Raw genomic sequence first — 27,937 nt, forward strand, 5'->3', positions numbered from 1 at the left:
CCTTGTTTTTGAAGAAACAAGGTAACTTGGGCTTTGGCCCGGATGAAACGGTCCAGCCTCCTCTCAGGTGTGTTTACCTAGGAGAACACAACATTTGGATCGGGGCAGGTGTGTTTACTGAGCCAGGGTTCAGCCTAACCATGCAGGAAAACTTCCTGGTAATGTTTCTGCCCTATAAGTTCCCACTATTGATGGAAGCGTAGGACAACCTAGTGTAGGACTGCAAAGGAAAAGCGTGGTAGCTGCGTCATTTAAGTACCAAATTTTGGGTACTTTTAGATGTACAGTAAACTTTAGATTTCTTTCCATTAACAAGAATAACTTAAAATATTATCACTGAATAAAGTCTGGAGTTTAGTTGACAGCAACACACCCATGTTGGTTTCTTAGTTTTGAGGAGTGTGCACAGTGATGTAAGAAGTTGATATTAGGGGAAGGGAATGGGTGAGGAGCGTGCAGAAACTCTACTGTCATGGCATCTTTTCTCTAAATCTAAAATTATTTCAAAACAAAAAGTTTACATAAAAAATAGATCAGCTTTCCCCCCTTTCCATGTGTGGGGCAGAACACTAAGCCCTTTACAAACAGCATGTCATTTGTTTGTGTAACAGCCCCATGAGGTGGGGACTGTGCTCCATCCACACCTTTCAGATGAGGAAATGAGGCTCTGCAAGGGCCATGGACAGCGAGACACAGACCTCAGGTGGTGGCGAGGTGGCGATGCAGACTCAACCTACATGAACCAATCCATGCTTCCCACAGTGAGGTATGAACATACACACAGACACACACATGTATATGCTCTACCAGTCAATAACTTAGTGTGAACGAACTCCTTTCCTAATAAACTTCCCTTCCATTCTTCTCATTGAATATATTCATTCACAGGTTGCCTCTTCTGTGCAGGCATTAATGGCCCACACGGCCTCCAAGACAGAACTGGCCAGTGACGCCCTATGCCCACATTGGATGTGGCACACACATCCAGGAGGGCCTGGCCTTCCTTGCTCTCCGTGCCTGCCTCCTCCTCTGAGACTGCAAGTCTCCAGGGGGCAAAATCTGACCCTCGCTCACTTGCTCACTCACCCACCCACCCACCCACTCACACACTCATTCATTGCTTGTAGAAGAAACAAGAGTTATAACCAAAGGGCAAACCAAAGAATCATAGACTCTTGGCTTTGTCAGAGGCACTCCGCATCAGCCATTCCAGGGAAGTTACTCATCACAGTCATCTCAAGAAGCACTTTAAAAATACACATTTCTGGGTCTCACCCTAATGTTCTGATTCAGGAATGCTGGACGAGGCCTGGCAATCTGTATTTTATCAAAACTCCCCTGCCCACCAACTCCAGGTGGCCCTGAGCACTGCCAGGATGGGGTTTCACCAAATAGATAAACATCTTCTAGAAACGGGCAGTCCACCTCTGCTCAAGAAACCCTGAGTGGAGGGGCTCATACCTCAGAAGGCAGCCTCTCATTGCTAAGCCGTGCTTAGCATCAAGGAAATCCTTTCCTACATTCAGACACGCTGTGCCTCTTTGGAAATTCACTACTTTGTTTAAATATTGTCCTGTGGTACAAGTAAGAAGATGTTTACTCTCTTTTTCATCCGTCCAGCCTGAGGAGAGCCATCATATTTTCTAAAATCTTCTCCCTTCTAGGCTGAGTGCCCTTAGTTCCAACAATCTTTTTTTTTTTTTCCATTTAATGAAATGCATTCTCTTATTATCCCATTTCAGATGTGAAACACTGAATTGGGTATAGTATTTTGCAGGAGCTCTGAGCCTTGAAGTTAAGGGACAATCATTTTCCATGCTCTGGTCTCTTTCTAATGAGGCAGTCTAGGGCAAATGTTCTTGACCTTGGCTACACATGCATTTACCTGGGAAGCTTTACAAAATACTACTGATGCTTAGGTCCTCCCTCTCAGAGATTCGCATATAACTGGTCTGGGGTTCTGCCTGGTTATCAAGATTTTTAAAGGTTCCAGATGATTTTAATGAGCAGCCAATGTTGAGAGCTACAGATATAGACACCGGTGTCTCCCCACGTTATTTTGTTGGCTCATATCAAACTCATTCATACTTAGCCTTTTTGCCTTGAATCTCTGCCAAGCCAGGTCTTTCTCATCATACGTTTGAGGTATTGATTAGTTGAACTTAATGTCAGATTTTAACATTTATTCCTGGTAAACATCATCAGCTTGGTTTGGGTCCACTGTTGCAAGGCTATTGAAGTTCATGTCAATTGAGCTGCATATTGACTATCTGCTAACTCTCTAGCTTTGAGTCTTTTACCTGTTTCTGGTATCTTCATGCAAAACATGAATAAAATTATAGATCTTTGAAAGATACCCTACTGAAAATCCTCTGGGAAATAAACGATAGCAGCTGCTTTTTAAACAATTGGGTATTCTTTCATAGATATGGGCCAGATGCTAAAGATTTATGATCACAGACAAATCTAAGAGGATGACATTTATTCCTAGAATGAAATGTTTCATACAGCTCTCTGTGGGGCGTCAGAATTTGCCATCCCAAAATGTGTCTCTTTGGTTTATTTTTAAGAACAAAAGCCTCAGAAAGAAACTTTGACTGTCTCCTTAACTGCCTGAAAGAATCTAAGATAGAAGGCCTGTTCCAGGAAGGAGCTCTCATCATAGATGGCTATAGAATAATATGAACTAGGTGTGGTAGACGGGAAGAACCTAGCAAGGCCCATTTGATCAAAGTCCTCTCTGTGTCTCATTGTCTTTGCAAGGCATGGCAAACATTTGTTCACCAAACATTTGCTTTTCCATCTCCATGTGAATTGCCTTCCTCCCCTTTGAAGTCCCAAACCACTACCCTCAACATCCTCCTTTGCCTTTAGCTGAAGATGGTATTTAAGGTGGTTTAAGGTGGTGGCTTTGGCCATTTTGGCAAGTTACTTAGTTTTCCTGGGTTTCCAGCAGGTATACATGTTACTAAATTTGTTTGATTTTCTCCTTTTGTTCTTTCTATGTCAATTTAATTCTCAGATCAGCCAGAAGAACCTAGAGAGCAGAGGAATATGCCCTCCCCTACATATCCAAAGTTCTCTCTGGTGGCAGGAGCTAGCTGAAGCCACCATGCTGGGCTGCCAGGGGACTGGCAATTGATGACATTTCCTATGTGTGACCTCCCTAACGTTGTTTAAATCAACTGCCATGTGGACTGAAACTGCTATAGTGCCACCAGCTCAAGATGCTCTGAGACTAACGGAAGATAAGACTATAGTAATATATATCTCACTGGCCAGAAAACAAACTGTTAATTGATTTCTCCAGAATTGTAAGGTCTTTGACTCCATTACGAAAGCATCGTTCAACTTTGTCTGAATGACGAGGCAACGTGGCAGAACACAACTGAAAGTTTGCAGGTAAACTTTGAGAAGGCAAAATAAAGCTGGATTTTGTAGAATTTCTTTTTTTAGTTTTTAAAAGTGGTATTTCTCTTAAATTCACAGCACCAACATAGAGTAAGACTCGAAAGTGGCATTTTCAACCTTTCCCCATTTTCAGTGAGGCTGACTTGGCACCTGTTATTTCTCAATCCTGGCTGTACTCTCCTCCCTGGGGCATCTTAGTCAAGCCTCCCACCACCTCCTATCACAGGAAAGAGAATTGCACATGAATCATCTCCAGGGATAAAAAACACACAAAGCTGGATGCCCGAGCACGTTTGCTTCACAACACAGGGCAGCCGTCCTGCTAACCTGTTGAACTGATGCTTGGACCCCATGGTTTGGGATCACCTGGGACCAGACCCCCTCAGCCAAGGCTCTTTCAGGCCCCACAGTCGCTCAATACCCGTGAGACCACTTTAGACCAAATTCTCACAGTATACATGGGTTCCATTTCTGCCCCAAACACAGTGGAAGCCTTTTGCGATTTTCTCCTGGCATTTTTTTTCAAATATATGTTTAGCAGATGGTCTACTCTTCATGCATTTACATAGAACTGTCTTAAAAACCACATAAGAATTTTCTGTAAAAGCTCTATTTTAGGTAAGGCTACATCAGATTTTGCCTTCTACAGTATATAAACAAAGTTTTTCCTGTTTTTTTCACCCCCCTCCTCTTCTCCCAGATTAATGTTTTACTTGGTTTTTAATGGACAGACTGAAATGATATTTTAGCCAATCTGCTATTCATGGACATATGGGTCATTTCCAATCTTTTAAGTCTGTCATGGATATCTTTGTCATATGTCATTTCCCATGTTAAAATGTTTCCTTAAGATAAATTCCTAGAAGAGAGATTCAAGGTAAAAGAGAGAGAGAGACAGGGAGAGAGGGAGAGAGAGGAGGAGAGAGGGGGGGAGAGAGGTTCATAAGGCTCTGTAATTTTTCAAAGTACCTTTTAAACACTGTGAAATATAATACTGAAAACTGCATGAGACATACAGATACTTAACAAATGACCATAGAGCGGCATCAGTGAAATATCACCAACTCCCCTCAAAGTCCCTCATGCCTCGATTCTTTATAACCTTCACTGTCCTTCCAGAAGTAACTACCTTTATTTTGTGATATTTATTTAACTATTGTAAGAAAACATGCATTTTGAAGAACTGTAAACCAAAGGTAAAAAAATTCAGGATGAGACCTAATACATGAAGAATTGAACCGAAAATCACTCTGAGGTTGTCTTAAGCCAGTTTCTGGCCTTTATCTTTGCTCGTGACTGCCACTCATAAGGAACAACAAAAAATTAACATTAGAAGGAGAGAGAAAGAAAAAGAGGCGGCGGCTGCGGGGGAAACGTAAGTGTACTCACCACAGGGCTAGTCGTTGCTCAATCTCCTTGAGAAAATTTGTATGAAATTTGTGCAAAGGTTCAAAATTAGGGAATATGAGACTTTTCAATGTTTCGGGCATGGACTCCTCTTTGCTCACTGTGCTCTGGAACCACTGGGAATAGAAAGAGGAGAGGACACACTTAGAGGCGTAAAGATGAGCGAGGAATGCCTGCAGCTCTTCAGAGGCGCCGATCCAGCGGAGGACACAGGGCTTTACTGCTGGTTGTAGCATTTCAGGAGCCTCAGGGGCTTCCAGGCCTCACTGCTCTTTCCCTTCTTTGTTAGACGGATGAGAAGCCCCCATCTCTTTAGTAGTACTTCCTGAAATTTGTTACCAATCGATTGTTGAAGCCAGAATAAATCTCTGAAATGGGCAGCTGCTCAAACCCAAACACCTGATTTACACGCCTGAACACCCTCTGGTTCAGTCCTTAGGAGCTCCCATCTCTTCCATCTTTGTTAGAGTGCTGAACACAAAGGTGGCTGAAACAGAGAGAGAAAGCTACTGCCTTCACACCAAGTCACTGGTCTTGCTGAGGTGAGGTGAGGGTGGGTCCCACAGAGTTTACTGAGCACCTGCCCAGGGACGGGCACCAAACATGCCCTGGACGCACAGAAGCCCAATGATCCCAGCTGTCCTCCCATGGGCTCCCTCTTCCCCAGAACTCAGGGGTCACAAAGACATCTGCAAGGCTTTGAATTTGTTTCCAAGACTGAACAGGACTGATCAAAATAATAGAAGGCAGCCTTCTAGCAGATTTTGCTGATGTGGCTCAATTTATCACCAAAGACAAAATGAGGCTTCTAGTCACCTCTGAGGTCTCTCTCCAGCAAAAAAACGTAGCTACATTTGACAACGAGCAAAACATGAAATGTTCTGCACCGGTGCACACAGGCAGTAGGATGTTTAGTTTTCTCTCTTTTAGAAACTTCCTTCCTTTGCACTTAAAAATTACAGTTATAAAAATTTTTAGAGTGTATTCCAAATTAAATATACTATTACTGTTTAATTTCTATAGCCCAGGACCAAAATCCTTTTAATTGGAGTCAGAGAACCTAACATTTAATTAGATCCAGCTTCTCTCCTAAAGCTGTTTTTTTCTTTTAAAGATTGGCACCTGAGCTAACATCTGTTGCCAATCTTTTGTTTTTTCCCTTCTTCTCCCCAAAGCCCCCCATACATAGTCATATATTTTAGTTGTAGGTCCTTCTGGTTGTGCCTAAAGCTGAGTATTAGTTGGTATAAATTATGCAATTTAATGCTTTGGGGGAAATGGTACACATACCGAAGTGATGACTTCAAGATCCTTCAGATACGTTCTCTCGGTGGTGGATACTTCCTTTGCAATGAAGTACGCTTTGTCAGTTGGGAATCTCTGCAAAATCCATAAAAAGAAACAAGACATAATAATTTTTGTCTAAGTCTCTAAGAATATCTTGATTATAAGAAAGTTCTGATTAAAGTAATACATTGCTAACTTAGGATCTTTGTTAACTTGGTGTCAGGTCTAAATAAACTCTTACTCTCCTTTTTGTGTGAGAGGAACGAGGACAAGAGAATGGATTTTCATGATGAGTAAATAGTCTAGGAATGTTTCCTTCTGTGTAAATATAACCCTCAGTGAAAGGCCTCAGATGAGTATGTCAGCCAGCACTGAAGACTATCCATTCAAAATAAGGCATCTGAACATCTAATTAATTAGTAAAAATAGAGTGATGCAGTGTTTGCGGAGACAAGTGAAACAGAAAGCATAGTGGCCCTTGTCCTGGGTGCTGTGGGCTGGTGGTGCTGGTGCTCAGGAAACGGAAGGTATGTTGCTCCTGGGAACACAAAGGGTGGCTGATCTCAAGGAACAAGAGTGAAATCAGCTGGTGATGCCATTGACTCACTTCCCTGGAGTCCGTTGGTTAGGTGGGCAGGCAACACCACCCTAGAGCAGGCCAGCCACTGGTTTTGCATTCTCTTTAAAAAATAAGTAAAAGGAAATCCCTTGTTGCTAGCCATCTTGCTTGCTTTCTACGAGTCCACCTGATTCCACCTCTGGGGATATATGAAAAGTACTGAAAGCAGAGACTTGAACAGATACTTGTACACTCGTGTTCCTAAGGGCATTGTCCACAATAGCCAAAAGGAGGAAACAACCCAGCTGTCCACCAGCAGATGAACGGATAAAGAGAATGCGGTATATCCATACGATGGAATATTAGTCAACCAAAAAGGAAGGAAATTCTGACACATGCTACAACATGGATGAAACTTGAGAACACTACTCTGAGTGAAATAAGCCATCACAAAAGGACAAATACAGTAGGATTCCACTTACATGAAGTTCCTAGAGTGGTCAATTCATAGAGACAGAAAATAGAAGGGAGTTTGCCAGGGGCTGGGGACAGGGGTAATGGGGAATTAGGTGTTCAATGGGTACAGAGTTTCAGTTGGGAATGATGGCAATGTTCTAAAAATGCATAGTGATGATAGTTATACAACATTGTGAATGTACTTAATGTCACTGAATAGTATGCTTAAAAACGGTTAAAATGTTAAATTTTATGTTACATATATTACTGCAATTAAAAGAAAAAAAAAGAATAACACGTGTGCACACACAAGTCCCACACCTTCCTCCGGCCTTCCTCCTCGTCGTCGGTCCGTGGGCACGCCTGCTCGTTCAGCAGCGGGCTCACCAAGGGGGAGGCCTGCTTGGTGTCGGGGCTCAGGTTGGGAGAGAAGACCACGTTGGCGGGCACAGCTCCTCCCTGCGAGTTGATGGACAGCTCTGACAGGTGAGGGCTACCGGTCAGGGAGCCTGTTTGGGGATGAAAAGTATTAAAGAAAAAAAAGTAATTCCTTCTGGGACCTGATTTCTACTTACAATTTTCACCTTTTCAAATCTTTAGAACTCTGACTACCATACAGCACATTTAAAGTGCTTCATTATTTTCTAGTTTTTTTCCCTAAGTTGCAGCTGCCTTAATACTAAAGATACCATAGTATGAATAATTCAATGGAGCCTCAGTTATGCGATTAATGATATGGTAAAGATCTCTGCTTAAGAATAATTAGAATAGTTTAAAAGCATAGTGTATCCCCAAAGAGAATCTTCACCTCCTAAATATTGCCTTAGCTTCTAGGAATTACTGGAGAAAGACACAGTGTCTACGTCACAAGGCGACACGGGAAATGACTAGAAAATAGAGCGATACTACTAGGAAACTAAACAACTGGTGCACCTAGGACGGACTACATCTTGGAACAAGGGGCCACAGCTAAAGAAAGTGAAAGCAGCTACCTCCCCATTCTACAAAGAACAGAAGCAAGCTGTTATACCTGGTGAAGTCACTCCACGTCTCTCTCACTGTTTGGGACAGAAACACCAGCATCACATCTACATGCAAACGTGATTATTGAAAAACGCAAAGCTGGAGGTCGTTACGTAATTACTATTCCCCTTCATCAGTCAAAACGTGCCAGGTAATGAACTATTCCTCTGAAAAGGATACCGTATTAAATAACATGAAAATGTGTAATTACCCATTATGAGCCAAAGGAGACGCTGTATACACGAAACTCTTTGCCAACAGAATTTTGCAAACATTGATACCTCACCCTATTAAAGCTAAATAGGATTTAGTTTCAAAATATACTTCTAACCTAACCTAAGCGTTTTTACCCAATACACCGATAGTTCTAACGCAGATTCGCTAGAACTAGCATGAGGGTGAAGAAAGGTAATGCCACCTGGGTGCCATTCGTCACCACGAGGAGGGAGACAATGGCAATGCTTTCTCCGTCTTCCAATACAGTTTCAGGCTTGCTGCTACTCAGCACACTATCAAACTCTCCCAGAGAAAGGGGAAGGGTAGTTCTCCGGGCATACCCTCATTTTCTGGACGTCTATCCTCTCCCTCTGGATTCATTCATATCCATTTTGAAATTACAGGATAAGACAGCCTAGCATGGAGCTGACGAAGTAGGGTAGCGAACTTGATCCCAGTATGAAGGAACCATGCAGAAACCCCCGCCAGCCTCCACCTGGTCCCAGGTTGATCAGCTAGCTGTGTCACCAACATGCAGGTGAAAAGCCACCACACCCAGAAAGGCAACGAAAAGCAGACATCCTGCTCACTGAGGATTGGTCAGTACAACGGTCCTTGAAGAAGAAGATTAGAAAATGTGAGGAAATGGCAGATCCACGAAGTTCAAATTTTAAAAATCCCTCCACTTCAATCCTTGCATTTTAATATACATCACTGAAATGAAGTCCTGGTGTTAAAGACCCAATCACCCCACACACCACCAGACCCCAGTAAAACCCGGAGAAAAAGGCCAGAAATTGCTTCACAATGTCAATTTTATTGACACTAGTGCACAACTGAATACAATAATTTTGAAAGAATTGGAACTTGTCAAATAGAAATAGTGACAACAATCAGAGCTGCAATTATTTCAAGATACTACACTATTCTCTCTTTTTTAAAAAATCACAAAAAAGAAAATGTTATCACTATAAATAGGAATTAGAAAAGAGAAATTCTGGCAGTCTGTCTGGAGATCAAACATTTCATGCATTTGTGAGTTGTTGAGAGTCACTTTTTACTTGTCCACCATTATCTGGCAAAATTTGGGGCTTACCTTCAGCTCTCACACTGTGCGTGAGATCAGGTGAGGCAGTTATAAGTGAGAACATGCTGGGCCATGAATTTGCAGTGACGTGGAACAGAAAAAGCATTCGCCTCATCAGTGAAAGAGTTGGAGCCAAGAATAAAAAGCAGTTAGAAGGCTAGCTTGGAGGAGTGGGGGGTGGGAAAACAGTACCTCTTAAGGCCCCGTACAGCATCCAGTAGCAGATTAAAAACCAGCTGCCACATTGCGAGGGAGAAAATAAAGGTGAACACAGTCAAGTACAACCACTTCCACCCTCCAAAGGGCAAAAGCCGTTGTCCTTGTGAATTCCCCCAGGGACACTTAGATTTAGCAGACTGAGGGAGCTGTAAGGATGAGCTAACAGACTAGGTTCCAGGACAGATGTTACCCTGCCAAGAAGGCAGAACATATTTCAAAGACATCAATCTAGAAGAATCCCCACTGGACCACACTGGAGACAGGATTCAAAAAATGAGACACTGAGAGTGAACTTCCTGACAACCTGTGTTCTTAGTGTGAGGGGGGACAGATCGGGGTCAGCCACAGGTTGTTGGATGAAAGCCTGCTGCATTCACTCACGTAGCCTAAAGATGTGTGCAACCACCGACTTGGAATACACAGCCTTGGAGAATGACCAAACGAGGGTGGCCCATTTCCACTAGCAGAGTAGCTACGTCGGTTGGCTTTGTGTCTACTCATGGGGCCCAAGTCAGGCAGGGTTATGGGTGTATTTAAACAGTAAGACCAATAAGCCAATAAATACCAAGCAGCCTGTTCTAGAAATCTATCAGCAATTCTAAGGAAGGAAAAGGTCCAAAACTCTGACAGTCAATTTTGCTAATTTGAGCTGCATCCATGGAAAATAGCCCCCTTCTCCTCTTGCAAGAAAAACTACTCAAGGCTTTGAAAATTTAGAGGTGATATGGTCCATACAAAAATATGTAGCTCATTTGCCATTCAGCAATTAATGAAATATGCTGACAAGGGCAATTAGTAGAATTTGGCAGCTTGATGAATAATTAAGATTCTCTTTTGACTTTGAGCCAGTGTGTGGCAATAGTCTGTACAAACTGATGTCCATGTAGGGCCCACCCTGGGGCAAGTGTGAAGAGCTGTGTCTTAAAGAAAGTCAATGTCTAAGGGTACAGCCATTAGAACTACATGTAACCAATTTTCAGTGAAGTAGTCCATTTTACAAAAAAGCAAACATGGTTGAGTTAGATAAAATGAGTCTGCTTGCTTCATACAGCCTTACACAGTCTGTTCAAATCATGCAGCCTGTCACCTGCTTTGAAGGCACAGCCCCAGGCGATGAGAAGAAGAAATTGTGACTGACGTTCATTACAACTCAATGAACCTATTAACGCCTGGGTATTTGTATCGTGTTTTTTTCTCCATGACAAATTGACACAAAGGAATGTCTTTCAGCAAGGGGCTCTAGGTAAATAATTTGGGGGGACCTTTTGAGAAAGCACCTGGATATTAAGGCAATAGGTAGAAGGAAGTTTGAAGAGATTAGAAAAAGATCAGTTACACCCTAAAAACCTGGAAGCTTGTCATCCTTTTGAAAAATTATTTTTCTTATTTCCAGAAATTGCCCTGCGTTTTTTTTTTTAGGCATCCAGTTATATTTCCCGTTAAAAACTCTCGAATTCTTCACCTTTTCCAAATGATTTCATAACCTCCCCATTTCCCCCTGCCCGTCACTAATCTGTATCAAGAGGCCCGAGTTTCTGTCCCCCATGGACTGGGAAAGCCTCCACTAATACTGCTCTCAAGGGAGGCATGTCTCATAATTGCTTTTCAAAATCCTTTTAAATGTACACATTCTCGTGGCACAAACAATTAGGGAACTTCAAACTAGCACTGCTATATTTATGGATTTCAGTTTATCACCCAGTCCAGAAACTGGCTTAGCTTCTCTATCTTTTTAATGTAAAATGCATTCCTAATTCTTCTCTCCCGGCTGCTCTGGGGACGCGGACTCTGCAGTGTGGCTCAGACTGCCGCGGCTCTGGACCAGTGGCAAGCAACGCGCGGGAGCAGAGTTCACAACGGTCAACAAGCCAAGCTCACACCTGTCTGCCCCTTTCGAGATTGGGCACAAGCTGCCCAGTGACCACCTACCTCCTCCAACTATATGAAAAACTTAAGAACAAATTCACATGAGTCTTGGAAAAGAGAAATTTCTAATCTATTTTTCAAGTAATAAAAGTGGCATTTCGAACACTTCATTGTGCCTGTCCTGTATTTTAAATTGCTCAATAAATTGATAATCTCCATTTTTTAACTAGATAAGTGTTATTTTTCCTGTTAAGGAGGGAACTACAAAACATGACATTTATTTTGAAAATAGTAATCCACAGATTTGTTAAATATTTAAATATCTGAGGATGAGAATATTGATGAAAATGAGAACATTGATCACTTTCTCAAGTTTTTTTGAAAATTTTAAAAAGTGCAATTATTATAAAAAGTGTCTATGCTGATTCTTCAGTATTCCCCCAAATAAAGTTATTTGGCAAGCTTCTAGATGCCATTCATCTATCATGATTTGTCTCCTGTTATTTGGTTCTAAAATATAGGAAATTTTATCTCTATGTACCCAGAATATGCTCCAAAGGCACACGTAGGAAATACATTACAGATGTAGGTTTTCATCTATTTTTAAAAAGGCTCTTTTTAAATCCATAATCTCCCTCTAAAAAAGAATACAATGAACTCTCTCTCTGGAGGTTGTCTGCATTTGAAAGCCAGTTAGCAAAAGTTCAGTATTGTGTTGAATAACGGGTAGTCTCCGGAACAGGCAGGGTTCACTCTAGTCTGATAAGTAAGCTGGGTCCCACCCCAATGGAGTATGTGAAAAAAGCTGATAATGTTTTATTGAAATTAGAAGGTTCCACAAGAAAAACCTGGTTATAGGGTTACCAATCAGAGTGGTGTGGTCCTCTTCTCGTTACATGAGGTTGTTGAGGGTAACGTGTATGTGCTTCTTAGACCCACTTCCTTTAAGAAAAGCTTTATAAGCAGCTAGACACCAACTTCGCCGTTCATCATCAAGCAATTCAGAAAAGCAGTAGCGATGCAACTTGCAGAAAAATAAAAAGAGAAATGCTACTAATGGAAAAATGATAGCGAATGCACTAGCCTGTTCTTACGTATGGGGAAAAATTATTTTTCTTATTTCCAGAAAAGATAAGGAGAATTCTCCTTTGTTTGAACATGGTGGTGGTAGTGGCGGTGGTGGCAGTATTTGAGTTGGGGAACATGGTGCGTCGTACCAATGAAAAATACCATCTTGTACTCAGGACAAAGCTTCAGCCATCAGTGGGAAAGAACAGTTACAATTGACAGTTTTTACAGCAAGATACCTGTTAGGACAAGTAAAAGCCTCTTCAGTTTAGATTACAAGAGATATTAATACCATGTATACACTGTTAGATGAATTTGGCCTTCCATGCTTAAAGAATCACCAAGCTCACTGTTATTGGAGAAGCCAGCAACCTTGCCAGTATAAATCCATGCTTTATTGAGATACCGCACTTTTAGGCCGCGGAGAGAAGATGAAACCAGACAACATCTGTGAGAGCTTACATTTTAGTTACACATCACAACTAAAAACAGCTTACTGGCCCTGAGAAGCCAATTGGGAACGAGCTAGGAGAGGTCTTGTCTACATTCCCACCTCCCCCTACCCCACAACAAAACACACACAGCTAAATTCTGATATGACCTTTGTAAAGTCTGCTATTCCCATACAAAACATGAAGCCAATCCTTTGGTAGCTGTCTGAGCTGCCCTATGTAAGCTACTGCCACAGATGCTCTCTGTTTCCATGAGACCTCTCACCCAACTACAGTGATCCTGTTCGCTCCCAAAGACCCCTACTCCCATGCACACACAGTAGAAAGCGCAGGCTTGTTAGAAGATGGAATCAGAAAAGTAAAATCTTCTATTTACCTTCTACTTCTCCACCCTCAGTGAAATACGGTACCACCGAGCATGACCACTCAGGATGCCTCTGTGTTAAAGCTTGCTATTTAGTGAACAGGATCACTGTATTCTAAAGGAAACAGGTATTCCAAGTACAAATTGGTATTCAGCAGTGTAAAAAAAAAAAAAAAAAAAGACATCAGACAGTGCTCCAACAATGCAGGGAACAGAAGGTACACCATGCTCTGAGGATAAAGACAGAACGTTGAAAAAAAAGCTTTTTCTCTTAGGTAGGTACATGCTGACAAAACAGTGCATACAATGGGACAACAGAAAAATGTTTTCTTAAATTCATTAAACAAATGACAAAAATGAGAATGAAGTCCCCAGCCTTTTCTATTTTAAAATTAATTTGGTGTATTAGAAATTTTTAATAAAATATTTTATCTATAGTATTAAATATACACACAGAGAGAAAAGAAGGGAATTGGATTAATAATATAGGCCAAGCTTGTGAGATTTGGTTAGTTGGGGTTTCACGGCAACTTTCCAGGCAGAAAGGGGGTGAGTGCAAGGGAGCAACCCATCGGCCACGTAGGCGCGTGTGCAGAGAGCAGCAGGTGTGTGTTCTCGACTGAGGAAACCCTATCTTTGGTCCTTCTGTACATCACTGCAGGCAGAGAGACAAATGCTTTATTTCTTACCAAGGAACTCTGAGACCCAGGAAAAAGCAGTTGTTAGCCCAGTTTCATGAGCCAGAAAACTTGTCCACAAGTAATGACAGGCTCATCACCAACCACTGCAGGCTCCGAAATGACCCTTCTACTGTTTCCTCTTTGAGAGCTAGTCAACAACCCCAACCCCTAACAAAGCAGAAGCACTGCATCCAAAGCCGCTGCACCACCACCACCTCCACCTCTCACTCTAAAGGAGAGTTAACCACTCTTCCAGGCTCTTTACACACACAACACACACACACACACGCGGTTTGCACTGCATTTTGCAGTGATTTCTAACTACTCCTCAATATTCTGAAACTGTGGCCCCTGCCCCAGCAGGAAGCTCAAGTACTCGCAGGACCATTCCCACGACTGCGTTAAACAGCATTAGCCTTGCAGTTAACCTTCTACACCAGGTCTCAACCACACCTGTAGATCAGATAGCCCTTGTCAACAGTTGACTTTTAATCCTCCCTACTTTCAAATAGAAAGGCACCCAAGACATATCAGAGTAGCCTGATCTAGAACCCACACAAAGATGAAGATGAGCTGCCTTCCACAGAAAGTTATAACCCAATACCAGAGGCCAAGAAGATGCCCAAGGCTGTCTCCATGCTAAGCTGTGATGTTTGCATCTTTCAGTCCACTGGCATTGAAATGATCCCGAACAAATCAGTCTATTCAATTTTTAAAGCTTTTAGGAAAAGAAGATTTTCTAATTCTTCCCTAGCTCCCACCATAGTGTTTAATCGCTTTCACTGGAAAAGAAAAAAAGTTCTTTGTGCTAGAAGTTTCATCTATGTTTGTTGGAGCGATGCAGTTTATTTTATGAAGACCTTTTTTTCAAAACAAGACTCTACCCACCTCTTCCCAAACATACATATGGCATACGAATCAGCATTTACAACTTCTATTCATAGGGGAAAGATCTGGAAATCTCTGGGTTACCCAAGGAAACTACCAGGCACTTTTGATCTGTGATGCTTACAAAGCTTGGCCAAATCATCATGGATATTGTTTTTCTTTCCATTACTATTTTTTTTTTTAATAAAAAGAGAACTGCTCCATTAAGCGGCATGCTTATTTTGATCTAACAGTTATGGCTTCATTTTCAATACCAGCAACTGGTGTTAGAGGTATGCACAAGTGTACACTGGAGTCCCCTCTCCCTGTATTAAGTTTCACTCAACTAAACAGAAACAGATGGATTAAACTAACAAGGAAAAAGCAGCACCAATAAATTCTTTAATGTTGCCAGGGTAAAGTTCTTTAATTACTCATGGCTTGTGGAAGTTCATTCACTAGTACCTTTCCTTCCGTGTGTTCTGACAGATTCGGCCAACAGGAGTGAATGTAAAATTCATCAGCGAGCTACCAGCAATGGGTTATTCTGAAATGTTCACCTCTTTCAGCTTCAAAGAAACTGACTCTTACAGGGATTGCATAGAAAGACTCTGGGAGTAACTAAGTTCATGCTATCGGAGGAGGGATACAAAGGAGAAGATGCAGCAAAAAAGAGCCTTTCTTGGGGAATGCAACTCTTTAAATTCTGACTAAGAAGAAGAAGGGCCTAGACAAGGAAGAGTGAAGGAGATAGAAACTCAAAATAAACCTAATGATGCAGGGGGCCCCCAAATTTCTTAATTTAAGGCTGGGCCTAACTGTGGCCCAGTTACTCACTAATGGCTACACAATTGCACCAAACCCATTCTGTGTTGAAATACAGAATAACATTTTCAGTGGAAAAAGTTGATTAAAAGCATGCGAACACTGATTCTAGCCATGAAAAAGGGAGCTGTATGCACATTCACAATGGGTTTAACAAAATTTAAAATGACAGTTTAATATTTTAATTTTTTCTTCTTTGGAAACTAACAACACAATCAAAACGATTCCAGGGCTAATACCAAGTCAAATTTCTGATTCAGTTGAGGACAGACTGGATTCTGTATACTTGGTGGAAATTTCAAGAAGCTCACGCTGTTTTAGTTTCGCAGGCTGAGCTTTTTTAGCATGGCTTGGTTTGAATCTTCAAAGAAGTTCTTGAGCGTAAAATTGGAAGTATTCACATTTTAATGCAGGCCACGTGGCACAATTTGGTGAGATAAGTCTGTGAGAAATTCCCAAATATGAATCACATATGTGGGAAGAATCTGGCCCACAGATTTCCTTTAATTAAATGCCTGTCTAATAAAATATCGTCAATGGCATACAGGCGACTGTTAACGGAGCTGGAGCAATGCATTGTAAGGTCTGGAACTCATTAACTGCATTTCTTCATGCAAAGAGAATTTCTCGCATTTTTATTTTGTCCTAACAAGCAGCAACAAAGTCAACGGCAAAAGAGTCTACAATTTACATATTTGAAATACTATCTAACAAAAGATATGAATGCAACGAGGCCCTGCAGTAGCCCTGAGCAGCTTGAAGATTTCTGTCTCTATATATGGTTTGCCTTCCATCCAAGGCCTCAGGATATCATTTCATAGAGCAGCCATTATCTGAAGACCTGGGTTCCTTCTTGACTCAGGAGACCTCTGCACTAGCTATTGTCTTAGAAAGACAGGTTGACAGGCCTTGGGAAACCCTTTGGAAATCTGAAAGAATTCACAGGTCTCTAATCTCTGCTGCCCATTCTTCACACCCAACCCCATCTCTCACCTCCCTGCACTCTTACTTCAACTTTCTCCACGTGCACGCCCTCCTCGTGCCACACAGTGAGATTCTGGAGGCCAGGGAAAGACTTGGGGATTGGAGTCTCACAGAAGGCAGAGGGCATGGATGGTGGCACGGTGGAGGCTGTTGGGTGTCCCTGACCTCTGTGCTGTGAGAGACCACGTCACCTCAGCGAACTGGCTCCACCAGGTTCAAAGAATGTTTACATTTTCTCTCCCACCAATGCTTGGGATCTTCATCAGTGCAGGACAAGCTCCCTCAGAGGCAACTAGTGAATATTCTCAGCACTTCAGGATATGTGGCTTTTGAAGAAACTACACCCCCTCTCTTTTAAGCACCACTAATCACATCAGGATTATTGCTTTCATCAATACTGGCCAAGAAGCAGAAATTGAGTTGCTTGGCTGGTACAAAACCAACCCAAGAAAAACTCTGAGCAACCCCAAGAGTGGGAAGTCTTGTCAGTACAGAACTGAGTATACCACCGTTGATCAGCTGCTTTTAAAACACTTTAGATACAATCTCTTCTTTAGGAAAAAGCAAAACGAAATAATTATTGGAGTATATTTTGCTTTGGAGGTTTACATGTCATCACATGCTTCACATTATATGCCGGGTGAGTCAACACCTGCTGCTCACTGATATTTCATTCTCAGACTGCTGGAGAACTAGAGGCAAAAAGAAAGCTCACTTGAACAAATCATCTTCACAAACCAACCACAGGATTCCAAATGTGACTCTGCTTAACTCACATTCGACTAAATTTTTATACAGCAAAGCGACATCTTTTTCTAAGTCCAAAACAGAAGGTGCAAAAACATGTTAAAACTGCAAAAACCTCACAGTCTAATAAACAGTAGTTCCTCCTACCTAGTATGGACTGTAATGGTCCAGGTAAAGTCTACATGATTCCTGGTCTGCACGTGATTTTAAGGACTAATCCACACAAGATTCTCAAAAATTAAAATATTGAATCAAAAAGGTCCTATTGCATCAAGATATCACATCGAATAAAGAGCTGAAGTCTGGAGACCGAGTTCCGGTTTTGGCTTTGTCATGCAATAGTGGTCTGACTATGGGATGTCTTGCAACTTCGTCAGAACAAGGTTTCTCATCCAGAAAGTGAAGGTTTACCTTCAGTGATTGCTGCGGCCCCTTCTAGTTTTAAAATTCTGTGACTCTTAAAATACAAAAATCTAAAGCCAGACATAAATAGACTACTTCAATGAACATCTTTCAAACTGTCCAATAATCAGTTTGATTCATCAATCATGCACTGAATCAAATGATTAGGAAGACAGAACAAAAGTTTCTGTAAAAATGGATTAAGTTTTCAGAATCTTTAAAAGCAACTTCTTGACATTCATGTGGACGGATGATCATTTGTGAACCATGAGGTCAGTCAGTACTTCTATTTTTAATATACTGCTGCCAAATTCTACTCAGTTTCCTAAACATGCTTAGTGCTTTCCCTGTGAGAAAGTCACATGATGAGTTAGTAAGGCCACTGGCATGGTGGACCGTCAGGGATGCATCATTGTGACAACTCCTTTCAATAACTTTATAGTTACTTAGCATCTAAAAATTTTACTCTGAAATTTATCTTTTTTAAAAAAAGTACCCAAGACTCAAAAGTACCAAATAATAGGCATTAAGAAAAGCGTTTCATTTGTGAGGCTTTTCTTACTCTGCAAGCAAGCCAAAAATTCAGCCAACACTTTCAAAATATTCCACTAGATTCTACAAGGCAATTGTGTCTGGCTGAGAAGACACTGGCTGACTAGCAAGACCACCTGGGGAGCCCAAGCGGCACCCCAGACCAATCAGACCAAAATTCCCAGGGTCAGGGCTCAGGCATCACTAATTTTTAAAATGTCCCAGGTGATTCCAATGTGCAGTTAAGGCTGAGATCAATGCAAGTTAAAACCAGGCTCTTCATTCTAAAATGCAGGAATGCTGGGTGAAGGCACTGGCATAGGTGGGCAAGACTTTAAAAGAAATCAAATCTCTCACTGCTTATCCTTTCTTTTTTCCTGCACAGAGAAACAGCCAGAAGACACTGTTCTCAAGAGAGGACACTGTTCACAAGAGTGTGAATGTTAAAAATGCGCATAAAAACCAAGCAAAAGCAATCACGCTGGAAAACGGTCCTTCTCTGTGCTGTGCACGATTCAAAGGCAGACATTTAGTTTGCTAACCTCCTGGTGACAGAGTGCCTATTGTGACATCTTACTCTCTCCTAAATCATCTCTCAATAGCATTTCTGTGTTCCACCAAGAGATTCTGACAGCCAGAGCTGTAGCTTCTTAAAACATAACGAACAATTTGACCCACCAATGCTAAACCCCAACCAAACCAGCAATCCCATGTAAATTACAGTTCATGAAGATTTGGTGACCTTTATATCATCTCATATGAAGTCTGGAAAGAAGAAATAACTCCAAATTCTTCTGATCAAAATATTCATTATTCTTGACTAAGATTTCACCCACACTCGATCTCAACTAGCAATCAACTTACATTTGGCCTTGACTTTTGTCAATTCCTCCCTTTATGAGGCACAGAAAAGCAGCCCTCCTTTTAAAGAAGGGGGAAAAAGTAAAACCAACACCTTTCCTGGGATCTCAATGATATTTCAGTCAACCAATAAGAGGGTGATCTGCATACAAAACTGAACATACAAGAAAATTTCCACATAAATACAGCACACTATACAGATGATTAGATTCATAATAAAGTATTTCTTCCTAGCCTTGAACCAGAAAGACAAACAATCTCCTGGTAACTTGTCATTATGACTTGCAGTTTATCTTGTCCACCTTTTTTGGACAGCAAGCCATTGTGTGAAGTTGTGTTTTTCTGAAAGCTTTTAGAAGTCAGGCATACCCTATCCAAACATGTGCCTGTCTAAAACTTCCTCTAACAAATGTTGATTAAAAATTAACAAGTCACTAGAACGGATAATCTCCATTGAAACCCTGGTTTCAATGACTCCAGGTTCCCAACACTTGAAGACACGCCTTCTAGTCTCCTTACTCATCCTCCTCGCTCAAATGCAGGCCACCCAAGGACTTCTGACTTCTTGGCATAGAAGGGGAATCCAGCACTGCTGGATTCCCAAACATGAGGGGTTGGCTCAAAGGGTTCACCATTTCAGAGTCTGAGTCACTGGATTCAGTTCCACTGCTGCTGGAGCCCTCAGTCATTTGCAGGGGTGCCAGCCGGTCTGCCAGGCTACTGGCACACACTGACTGCACAATGGGGATCTTGGAGGTTGGACCCACAAGAGGTGTACCATTAGCCAGCATTTTACCTTCTGAACCAGTCAGGCTGGCCAGTCCTCCCTTTTTATGGCCATCACGTCTATCCATTGCCTCTGGGGTTGGTGCTACCTGGCTAAGGATGAGTGGATCTGTCTCTGACTTATTATATCTATTGGGAAGACTCCGTAAATATGGCCTTTGTGAGACAGGGGAACAGTTTTCACAATGAGGACCCTGGATTGGGATAGTATCTTCTCCCATGCTTCTCTCTCTAGGGTCATGTCCATTCTCCGAAACATAGCCTTGAGACCCAGTCCTGTCCCAACTCATATTTGGACTTGAACTTCTGCTGCTGGGAGACAAGGGGGTGGCCAGGGGACTGTGACTGCCTGCGCCCCTGAACATCTCATCTATCAGAGAGCTATGTCTTGGGAGTCGGGGGCTCCCACTTATATCAAAGGTTATGTCTGCTGAATCGTCATCAAGGAATTCTCTGGAAGGAGGCCAGGAGGACTTCACAGAGCGAGGGGAAGCCCTGCGCCTAGCCTCTATTTGCCTCTCATCCCTGGAGAGCAGGTAAACACCACTGGTCAAATCACCCTCATAATTGTCATTTGTTTGGGACCGTGACTGGGACGCTTGTTCCCTGAGAAGGTCGTATTCGCTATCTACATCACTGCAGTCAATGAAAGGAATGGAAGTGCTGCTGCCTCTAGCAGCCCTGGATGCTGGACCTGTGCTTGGCTGCGGGGGCTGAGGTTTACTCTGCTGGGTCCTATCCTTAACGACCTCCTCCTCTTCCTCTGCCATCGCCTTGACAGCTCCATCGGCCTTCTTGTTACCCACTGGGCTCTTCTGCAGAGCGGGGCTTTGGTGGGGCCCACGCTCCGCGGTGGAAGCGTTCAGTTCCTTTCCTTGCTGGCAGCTCTGGCCATCTGGGGATTCAGCACCTTCTCCAAGTGTAAGGCTGGCACTCTGCTGAGCCTGGGTGGGGTGGGGGCAAGAAATGGATGAGGGTGATGAAGAGAAAAGTGAGATTGTCACACAGAGCTGAAAAACAAAGACACAGACGCCCGAGTCTAATCTACTAACATCTCCTTAAGCTTCAAGCGTTTGAAAGGATTGCCAAGTAAAGGCTGTCCTCCACAGTGTCAGAACGAAGTGCTGACAATAAGTGGGCACTCCTGAGTACATCTGGTCAGGATCCAGAGGTTCCTTCAGCGTGTGGAAGCTGACGAGGCAGGGTCTCCAGCAGCACAATTAGGCACTATCTCTGCTTTCTAGGACCCACGAGCTCATATAGGGTTTCGAAAGTTTCTATGGAACAAGAGACCCTTTCTAGCCTACAGGGGCTTCCCAAGGAAGTGTGGGCAGGAAGAGGAAGAAAGCACATTACAGACCCCACACAGCAAGCTGACACGGATTTCAGACAAATGACAAAAACCTTCTTTGTTCATACTTCTAAAGGTAGAATGGACACGTTAAGGACTCTCATTGGATTCGCACACTGAAACCTCCTTCATGCTCCTCCCCAACAAAGTTCTTATTCTCTTGTAGAGAAAACGCATCCAGAGACCAACTCCAGGGAAAATGAGCTCTTAGCACCCTCAAAGCAAGAGTGATAATGTCTCTTGTTGCCAACTATGGTCACTGCTGCGTAACATGAGCCCTGGGAACTCACCATCCAGTCCTGTGCCAGCGAAAGGTTCTGACCTTGGCACAGAATGGGAGCTATGCCCATCAGTTGCAAAGCAGGTCCTGATCTCTCCACACTAGCGCGCTCATTTAGCTGGAGGGGGGCTCAGCTCTGCTGGCTCCCGCGGATTGTTCCAACACTAAGCTGAGTTCAGGCCAACAGAGCAAACTTCTCTGTGGCAAGAGCATGAGAGGGAGGATGCGAAGTCAGGTGAAAAACACTCCAGGGGCTGTGAGGCCAGGCTGAAGTGCACAGGACACAGAGCCTGTGTCTGGTCAAAGCCAGGGCACGTCACCAGACTCTCCTCTATAAACCAGCCCAAAGGCGAAGGATGAGGAACCCAGAAGCAGACTGTGAAACACAGTGCTCACTCAGCAGAGCAAGTTTGCTGAAAACAGAGCTATCCTAGTACATGACCACTACTGACTTGTTTTGGCACTTCTGAGTTCGGCTCTGCAGGCTGCGTAGCAAGACTTCTGATGGAATGAATCTTGCTGTGTTTCCTGGGAGAAATCACATAAGACAGCTAAAGTTAGGTAAGGTTTTCTTTCTTTCTTTTTTTTCTAAAACGAAAAATAGCAGCATTAGGCACTTCCTCAATAACGAAGGCACCCAAAGTAGTTTGCATACATGCTCCCTGGCAGGAGACTCGGTTATCCTTTTCTTAACACTTGTAGGGTTTAGGAGTTACTTAGACATTGGAAAAGTTCTCAGCCGTCCCCCACTCCTGTTCCAGTACAGCTGGCTTGGAGCACTAGCCAATGAGCACTAACTTTCTAGTTACAGGAAAAGTCACCGGGTGGGGAGAAGTTGGCTGGGCCCACGCATGCTCTGAATTGCAAGCTATGGTCTAACAATATGAAACTGAGTCGTGTATTTTGGGTAATGGTTTTCTAGATCACTTCTATAACAGACAGTTACCGCGAATCAGGGGAAGTCTTTCACAGGGTTAAGTTTGGAGGAGAAGCTCTGCCTGTGGCTGAATGTACGTACTCAACAGAAGAAGGATGTGGCTTTCCTGTCCCTCTCTTTCATCTTTCCCTTCCGTAGTCTGTGGGTCCCCTCCTCCCCAGCGAACAAGCATTAGGAACTTTCAGACTCAAATGCATGAAACTATGTAAATATAGAGGGATTAAATTCCAATCAACATCCAGCTTTCCTTCAAAAGACTCCAACTTAGTGCACAAAAGCTCTGGAGCACCCACATTCTGAATCGGAGAGAACTGAGCCACTTCTTTGTTCCTCAAAAGATTAACCAACCGCAGATCGTCCAAGAAAATGATGATGATAAGCACGCAAACAACCCTCTGAACACGACATTTCTGGATGCAGCTGTGCATCAGGAGAAACATACAAGGATGGTCACAGCAGCAGGTTTGTTTTGTCAAAAACAAAACAAACTCCCAAACCACCTGAATGCTGATCCACAGGGAATGCGATCAATAAAATGCAATACTTTCATAGTATCATAAAACACTCAAAATAGATCTCAAGATTAGGGTAGGGTTTAAAAAGCAAGATGCAGAATTGTGTACAGCGTGATACTATTTATATAAATGGAAACACACCCAGAGCAATTCTACATATCCTTTCTGGCTGCGTGAATGTGGACAACAGAAGTCACATGAATTTGGCAGCTGTTGCCTCGAGGAAGGGAGGAGGGGAGCCGATGAAGACTATTGGTTAAAGGGGGTCTTAGCCGAGTCTGTAACAATGATAGCCACAAAAAAGAGAAAAAGAAAAAACTCCCAGAAACGAACATGTTAAAATGTTTATAGCTAATTCTAAATAGTAGGAATATGGGTGTTTGCTGTATTCTGTGTACATTATCGTAATTTTTACATGTATTAAAATGAAAAATGTTTAAAAAAAACTCCACATGTGTTAAACAGTCCTTTCACGTGCCGGAGTCTTGACCCCTCCCGCCTTTCATCTTTGACCCTCGGATTCCCTGCTTCTCCCCTCCAGGCGGCAGAGCAATGCTGAAGGGCAGTGGGCTCCAGGGGCCACTTACCAGCTCTGAGACTCAACTAACCAGCTAGTTACTCAATCTCTTTGAGTTGCAGAGTCTCTAGCTTTAAAAAGGGAATAAAATAGCCCTGACCTCACAGAGCTGGTATGAAGACTCTATGAGCTAGACGTAAAGAGCTTGGAACAGTGCCTGACACATCACAAGAGCTCTAAGCATTTGCTAACAATAACAATAATACATCCTGTGTCTTCTCATCCAAACTTCATCTAATTAAAAGGTTTATAGGAATATTTCCAATTCAAATCCCCAAATATTTAAGGCCTCGCCGATGAGTAAGTTTTCACAGCGCTTTATGACCCTGTCATCTCCTGCTTCTCCTCATCCCTGCCCTCTGCCGGCTTCCCTTCTTCACCTGGTCCTCTCAGTCTACTCTTCTCATCTTACCCTCAAGTGTGCGCCCCGGGCCCTCAAAAGTTCCTGTTTCACACTAAGTGGCTGAGGTTGACCGTGACGCAGTGACTCTGTAACTCACCGAGTGTGAAGAGTGGAGGAGCGACGCACTGTTGTTACCTGGAGAGAAGGGCTCTTCTCAAACCCTAAGTGGCACGGAAGTTTCTCTTACCTCTCAAACTGCACTTTCTTATGGCCTCCTTCTTTCACATAGTCAAGGACCTGCTTCTGAGTCCGCCCGCTGGAACGGAGACCGGGAGAGGGAAGGGGGAAGACACCAGGGCGTCTCATTTCAACACACACACGACACCCCATCGTCTTCACTCCCCTCCTTCCACACCTGGGGGATCGGGGGGCTCTTCCAGCCAGCCAGGGAGAAAAGCAGCCCTAAGAGAGCCTGGGTTTTTGTGACCATTCTGTCTCTTGAGATTTCCCTCATAAATAATAGAAAATGTTCAATTAACTGAACCACTTAATAATCCTGTGCTTGCTTATTAATCAGCCACCCGGAGAGTCTGTCCGCTTCCTGAAGGGGGGATGGTTTCGTTCACTGCATATCTCCAACGCCTAGAACAGTACTTGGCATGCAGTGACACTCAAACGTCTGTTGAGAGAAGTGTGAAAAAGCGAACCCATGATGGGCCAGCGTATGGAGCATTCCATGAAGCTACCCCCAGAGCTCAACAGGACACTTTTGCATCTACAGAGAAAGGAAATCCTTTCTGGTTTAGAGAGACCCACTAGGAGTTACTGTGGCCAGGGGGACTGCCTCGTGGCTAAGGAATGTTCAAACAGAACACGGTGAGGGTCTGCCAGGAGCCTGTGGGATGACCGAGCAGACATCTCACTGCTGTGGCTCCTGGAAGCCGACCTTCACCCATCTCCTCGCTGCACAGCCCGGCCACTGTGACAGACAAGAAAGTAGACAAGGAAGGTCTTGGGGAAAGTGTCCCGGTGGCACCCGGAGAGGTGTGAGGCAGACCCTTACCTGAACCGAAACGATGACCCTCGACTAAAGAGAACAGCCTTCGGCTTTGGTTTGGGCTCTTCAAAAAGTCTAAAAAAGGCATGATGTTCAACACAGATTTTCCAGAAGGACTTGCAAAAATCCCGACTGGCCATAAGGAACTCCAAGGTATCCTGGTATGAGCTCTAAAAAGGGAAGATATCACTTTGGTTTTTTTCCATCACCCACAGATTGAAAATGAGAAAAGGGACAGAAACCAAATTTGCCCAATAAAATCTAAACTGTGTATTTTACTATAGCATGACCATAAACTTACATATTTAGTAAACTACAGTTGTTCCTAATGACAAAATATAGTCATCATTCAACCATTTTCTTCCCCAGAGAATTCCTTAGAGGAACCGACAGAAATCAGGGGTACTCAGCAGAAGTCATAACATTTCTTTTGACAGGATTCATAAACAAATTGTGTTTACTTGGCTTATATTTCCTTCTAAAAAAAAAAAATCCGGGTGCTGAAATGCTTTTTTTGCCTCCTTAAAATAACTGACATACAATTCTTCTTTCTGCTTTCTCCTTCATGGTTCATGTCAACTTTGAATATTGGTCTTAAGTCTTTTCTCTATCAAAAAGCATATGGCTCCAGCCTGCAGGTGGTCCCAGGGACCACACAGGAAATGAACATTTTCTTTCTGGAGCACAAAAGCATCGCTCAAGGCTGAAAAATTCCTGTCCTTTGATTCTGGAAGGAGGATATGGTAATTTTCTATTTTCAGATCGAATGCTCCCAATTTAAGTGGCCATACTATATAAACAAAAGTCACCACAGTCCTTAACGTTCCCGGCAGTTCCAACTATTTGGAACTCTGGGCTGTGCAGCTGCAACTTACAAAGAAGTTGTGCTGTAAGTTGGCCCTTTGGAACTCAAAATACATCTTCCCATTGAAAACAACTTATAATGGGTGCCTGCTTCCCAGGTCAGGCCATCAAGGCATATTTAATCCACACTGCAGTTAACCTGTAAGCCTAGACTGCCATTTGTAAACATTTCTTTCACGGGAAAAAGCATTCCAAGTTCTGGTTGGGGACATTAGCAATATATCATCCATCTCCACCATTGCCATTTCTGGCAGACAAAGAAGATGCTATTCTTCTCCTCTGACCCAGTTCCAGCGTAAGTGACATCTTTAGGGGTTCTGCGGGAAGGGGGGGGGGGGGCCTGGTTGGCTAATGAGAATGTGCTGTCAGATGTTTGGGAACAATCGTAGGGCCTTGAGAGTTGGGGACTGTTGCCACGTGGGCAGGGGCATGCCTGGAATATGGCAGAGTGCTGAATGGGGTCTCGAGGTGGCCCAGCTAGAGATGCAGCAACTGCACAGCTCAGTTCTTTGCCAGGAGGGGCTGCCTATATCTGCACAGGTAAGTGACCCTCCCCCCAGGCATACATCTGTGCCTCATATTCTTTTTTTAAAAAATTTTTAATGTATTTTTTATTTTTTTAATGGATTTTTATTTTCTTTTTGTGGTGAGGAAGATTGGCCTTAGCTAACATCTGTTGCCAATCTTCCTCTCTCTGCTTGCGGAAGATTGCTGCTAAGCTAACATCTGTGCCAATCTTCCTCTATTATGTATGTGGGATGCCGCCACAGCATGGTTTGGTATGTAGGTCTGCACACAGGATCTGAACTGACAAACCCTGGGCCGCCAAAGCAGAGTGTGCAAACTTAACCACTATGCCACTGGGCCAGACCCTGCGCTACATATTCTTTACCTCTGTCTACTGAGAATGGTAGTTGTGGAGGTGCCAAGCATTTGGATACATCTCTCTGTACAGACACTCAGACACTTGAATAGCTGTTGGCCACAGCTTCAGCTCATGCCCTACCATGGCCCCTCCAACCCCAAGGACTCACAGGGCGGGCTCAGCGGGTCTCCCCTCCCTCCTGTGAGCCACTTACATTCGCATCCGGGCGGAGCTTGATGAGAAAGCGCTTCCTCTTGAAGCTCAGCTTCCGCACCTTCGCCCAGTTGAAGGCATTGATTTTTGTGAAACCCTATAAGAAAAGCATCAGCCAGTGAGCCAGGAAATGCATAATAAGCAACATGGGAGCTGGTTTGCTTTGCTTATGGGGAGCTGCTCAGAAAGAACGCCTTTTGCTGGAGAATTCCCAGGATCTATAGCTGTGGGATGATACCGGTTCGTTCCCAGATTATTTCTCACTAATCATATGATTTGGCATTCAAACTAAGTCTGCCTCCAGGGAGAGAGGAAGCTGGCCAAGTGAATGATAAAGAGAAAGATAAATAAAAATAAAAAGCATGACAACCACCACAGTAATTAGCAACCATCACTCATGGAGTGGCAGGCACTGTCCTAAGGACATTCCAGACCTTATCTTATCAAACTTTGCACAAAACCCAGCGAGACTTATTATCTTCATTTTACAGATGTGGAAACTGCAGCATGAATATATTTTAATTTTCCCCAAATCACACAGTTCATGTGGCACAGTGAGACTCCCGAGCACGTGCCTTAACCAGCAGCTGTTGTTAACATCCACGGAAGCACAGAGCAGGGCAGTCATCACCCACTTCGTCCACACTGGTCTGGCTTCCGTGCCCACCAGGCTTCCAACAGCACACGCAGGGCTGGGCAGGGGAGGTCCCGCCTTCTGTGTGTCTTCTAGGCCAGAGAATATTCTCTGGGAGGGACTCACACATCCTCATCCTTGACAGCCAGGTGGGCTGTGATAGAGGAACAGTGGGGAGTCGCCACTCCCACCCATCCTGTCAT

At 43.3% G+C, this 27,937-nt stretch overlaps 1 protein-coding gene across 3 annotated transcripts in view; it reads right to left on the reverse strand.

The window, feature by feature from the left end:
- The window catches only part of FARP1 (FERM, ARH/RhoGEF and pleckstrin domain protein 1), a 288,311-nt gene that overhangs the window by 39,567 nt on the left and 220,807 nt on the right, over positions 1 to 27,937 (reverse strand). For 2 of the 3 annotated variants that reach the window (XM_046664842.1, XM_046664843.1), the window contains 8 exons: positions 27,102 to 27,197; positions 25,165 to 25,328; positions 24,349 to 24,417; positions 22,182 to 22,257; positions 20,793 to 21,042; positions 7,442 to 7,629; positions 6,109 to 6,198; positions 4,801 to 4,934 (listed from right to left, as the gene is read on the reverse strand). In XM_046664842.1, coding sequence (XP_046520798.1) covers positions 4,801 to 4,934; positions 6,109 to 6,198; positions 7,442 to 7,629; positions 20,793 to 21,042; positions 22,182 to 22,257; positions 24,349 to 24,417; positions 25,165 to 25,328; positions 27,102 to 27,197 — 1,067 coding nt within the window. The remainder of the gene's footprint in view (positions 1 to 4,800; positions 4,935 to 6,108; positions 6,199 to 7,441; positions 7,630 to 20,792; positions 21,043 to 22,181; positions 22,258 to 24,348; positions 24,418 to 25,164; positions 25,329 to 27,101; positions 27,198 to 27,937) is intronic. The other variant, XM_046664844.1, reaches the window with a different exon arrangement.

This window comes from Equus quagga, chromosome 6, assembly GCF_021613505.1.
Source record: "Equus quagga isolate Etosha38 chromosome 6, UCLA_HA_Equagga_1.0, whole genome shotgun sequence".
NCBI lineage: Eukaryota > Metazoa > Chordata > Mammalia > Perissodactyla > Equidae > Equus > Equus quagga.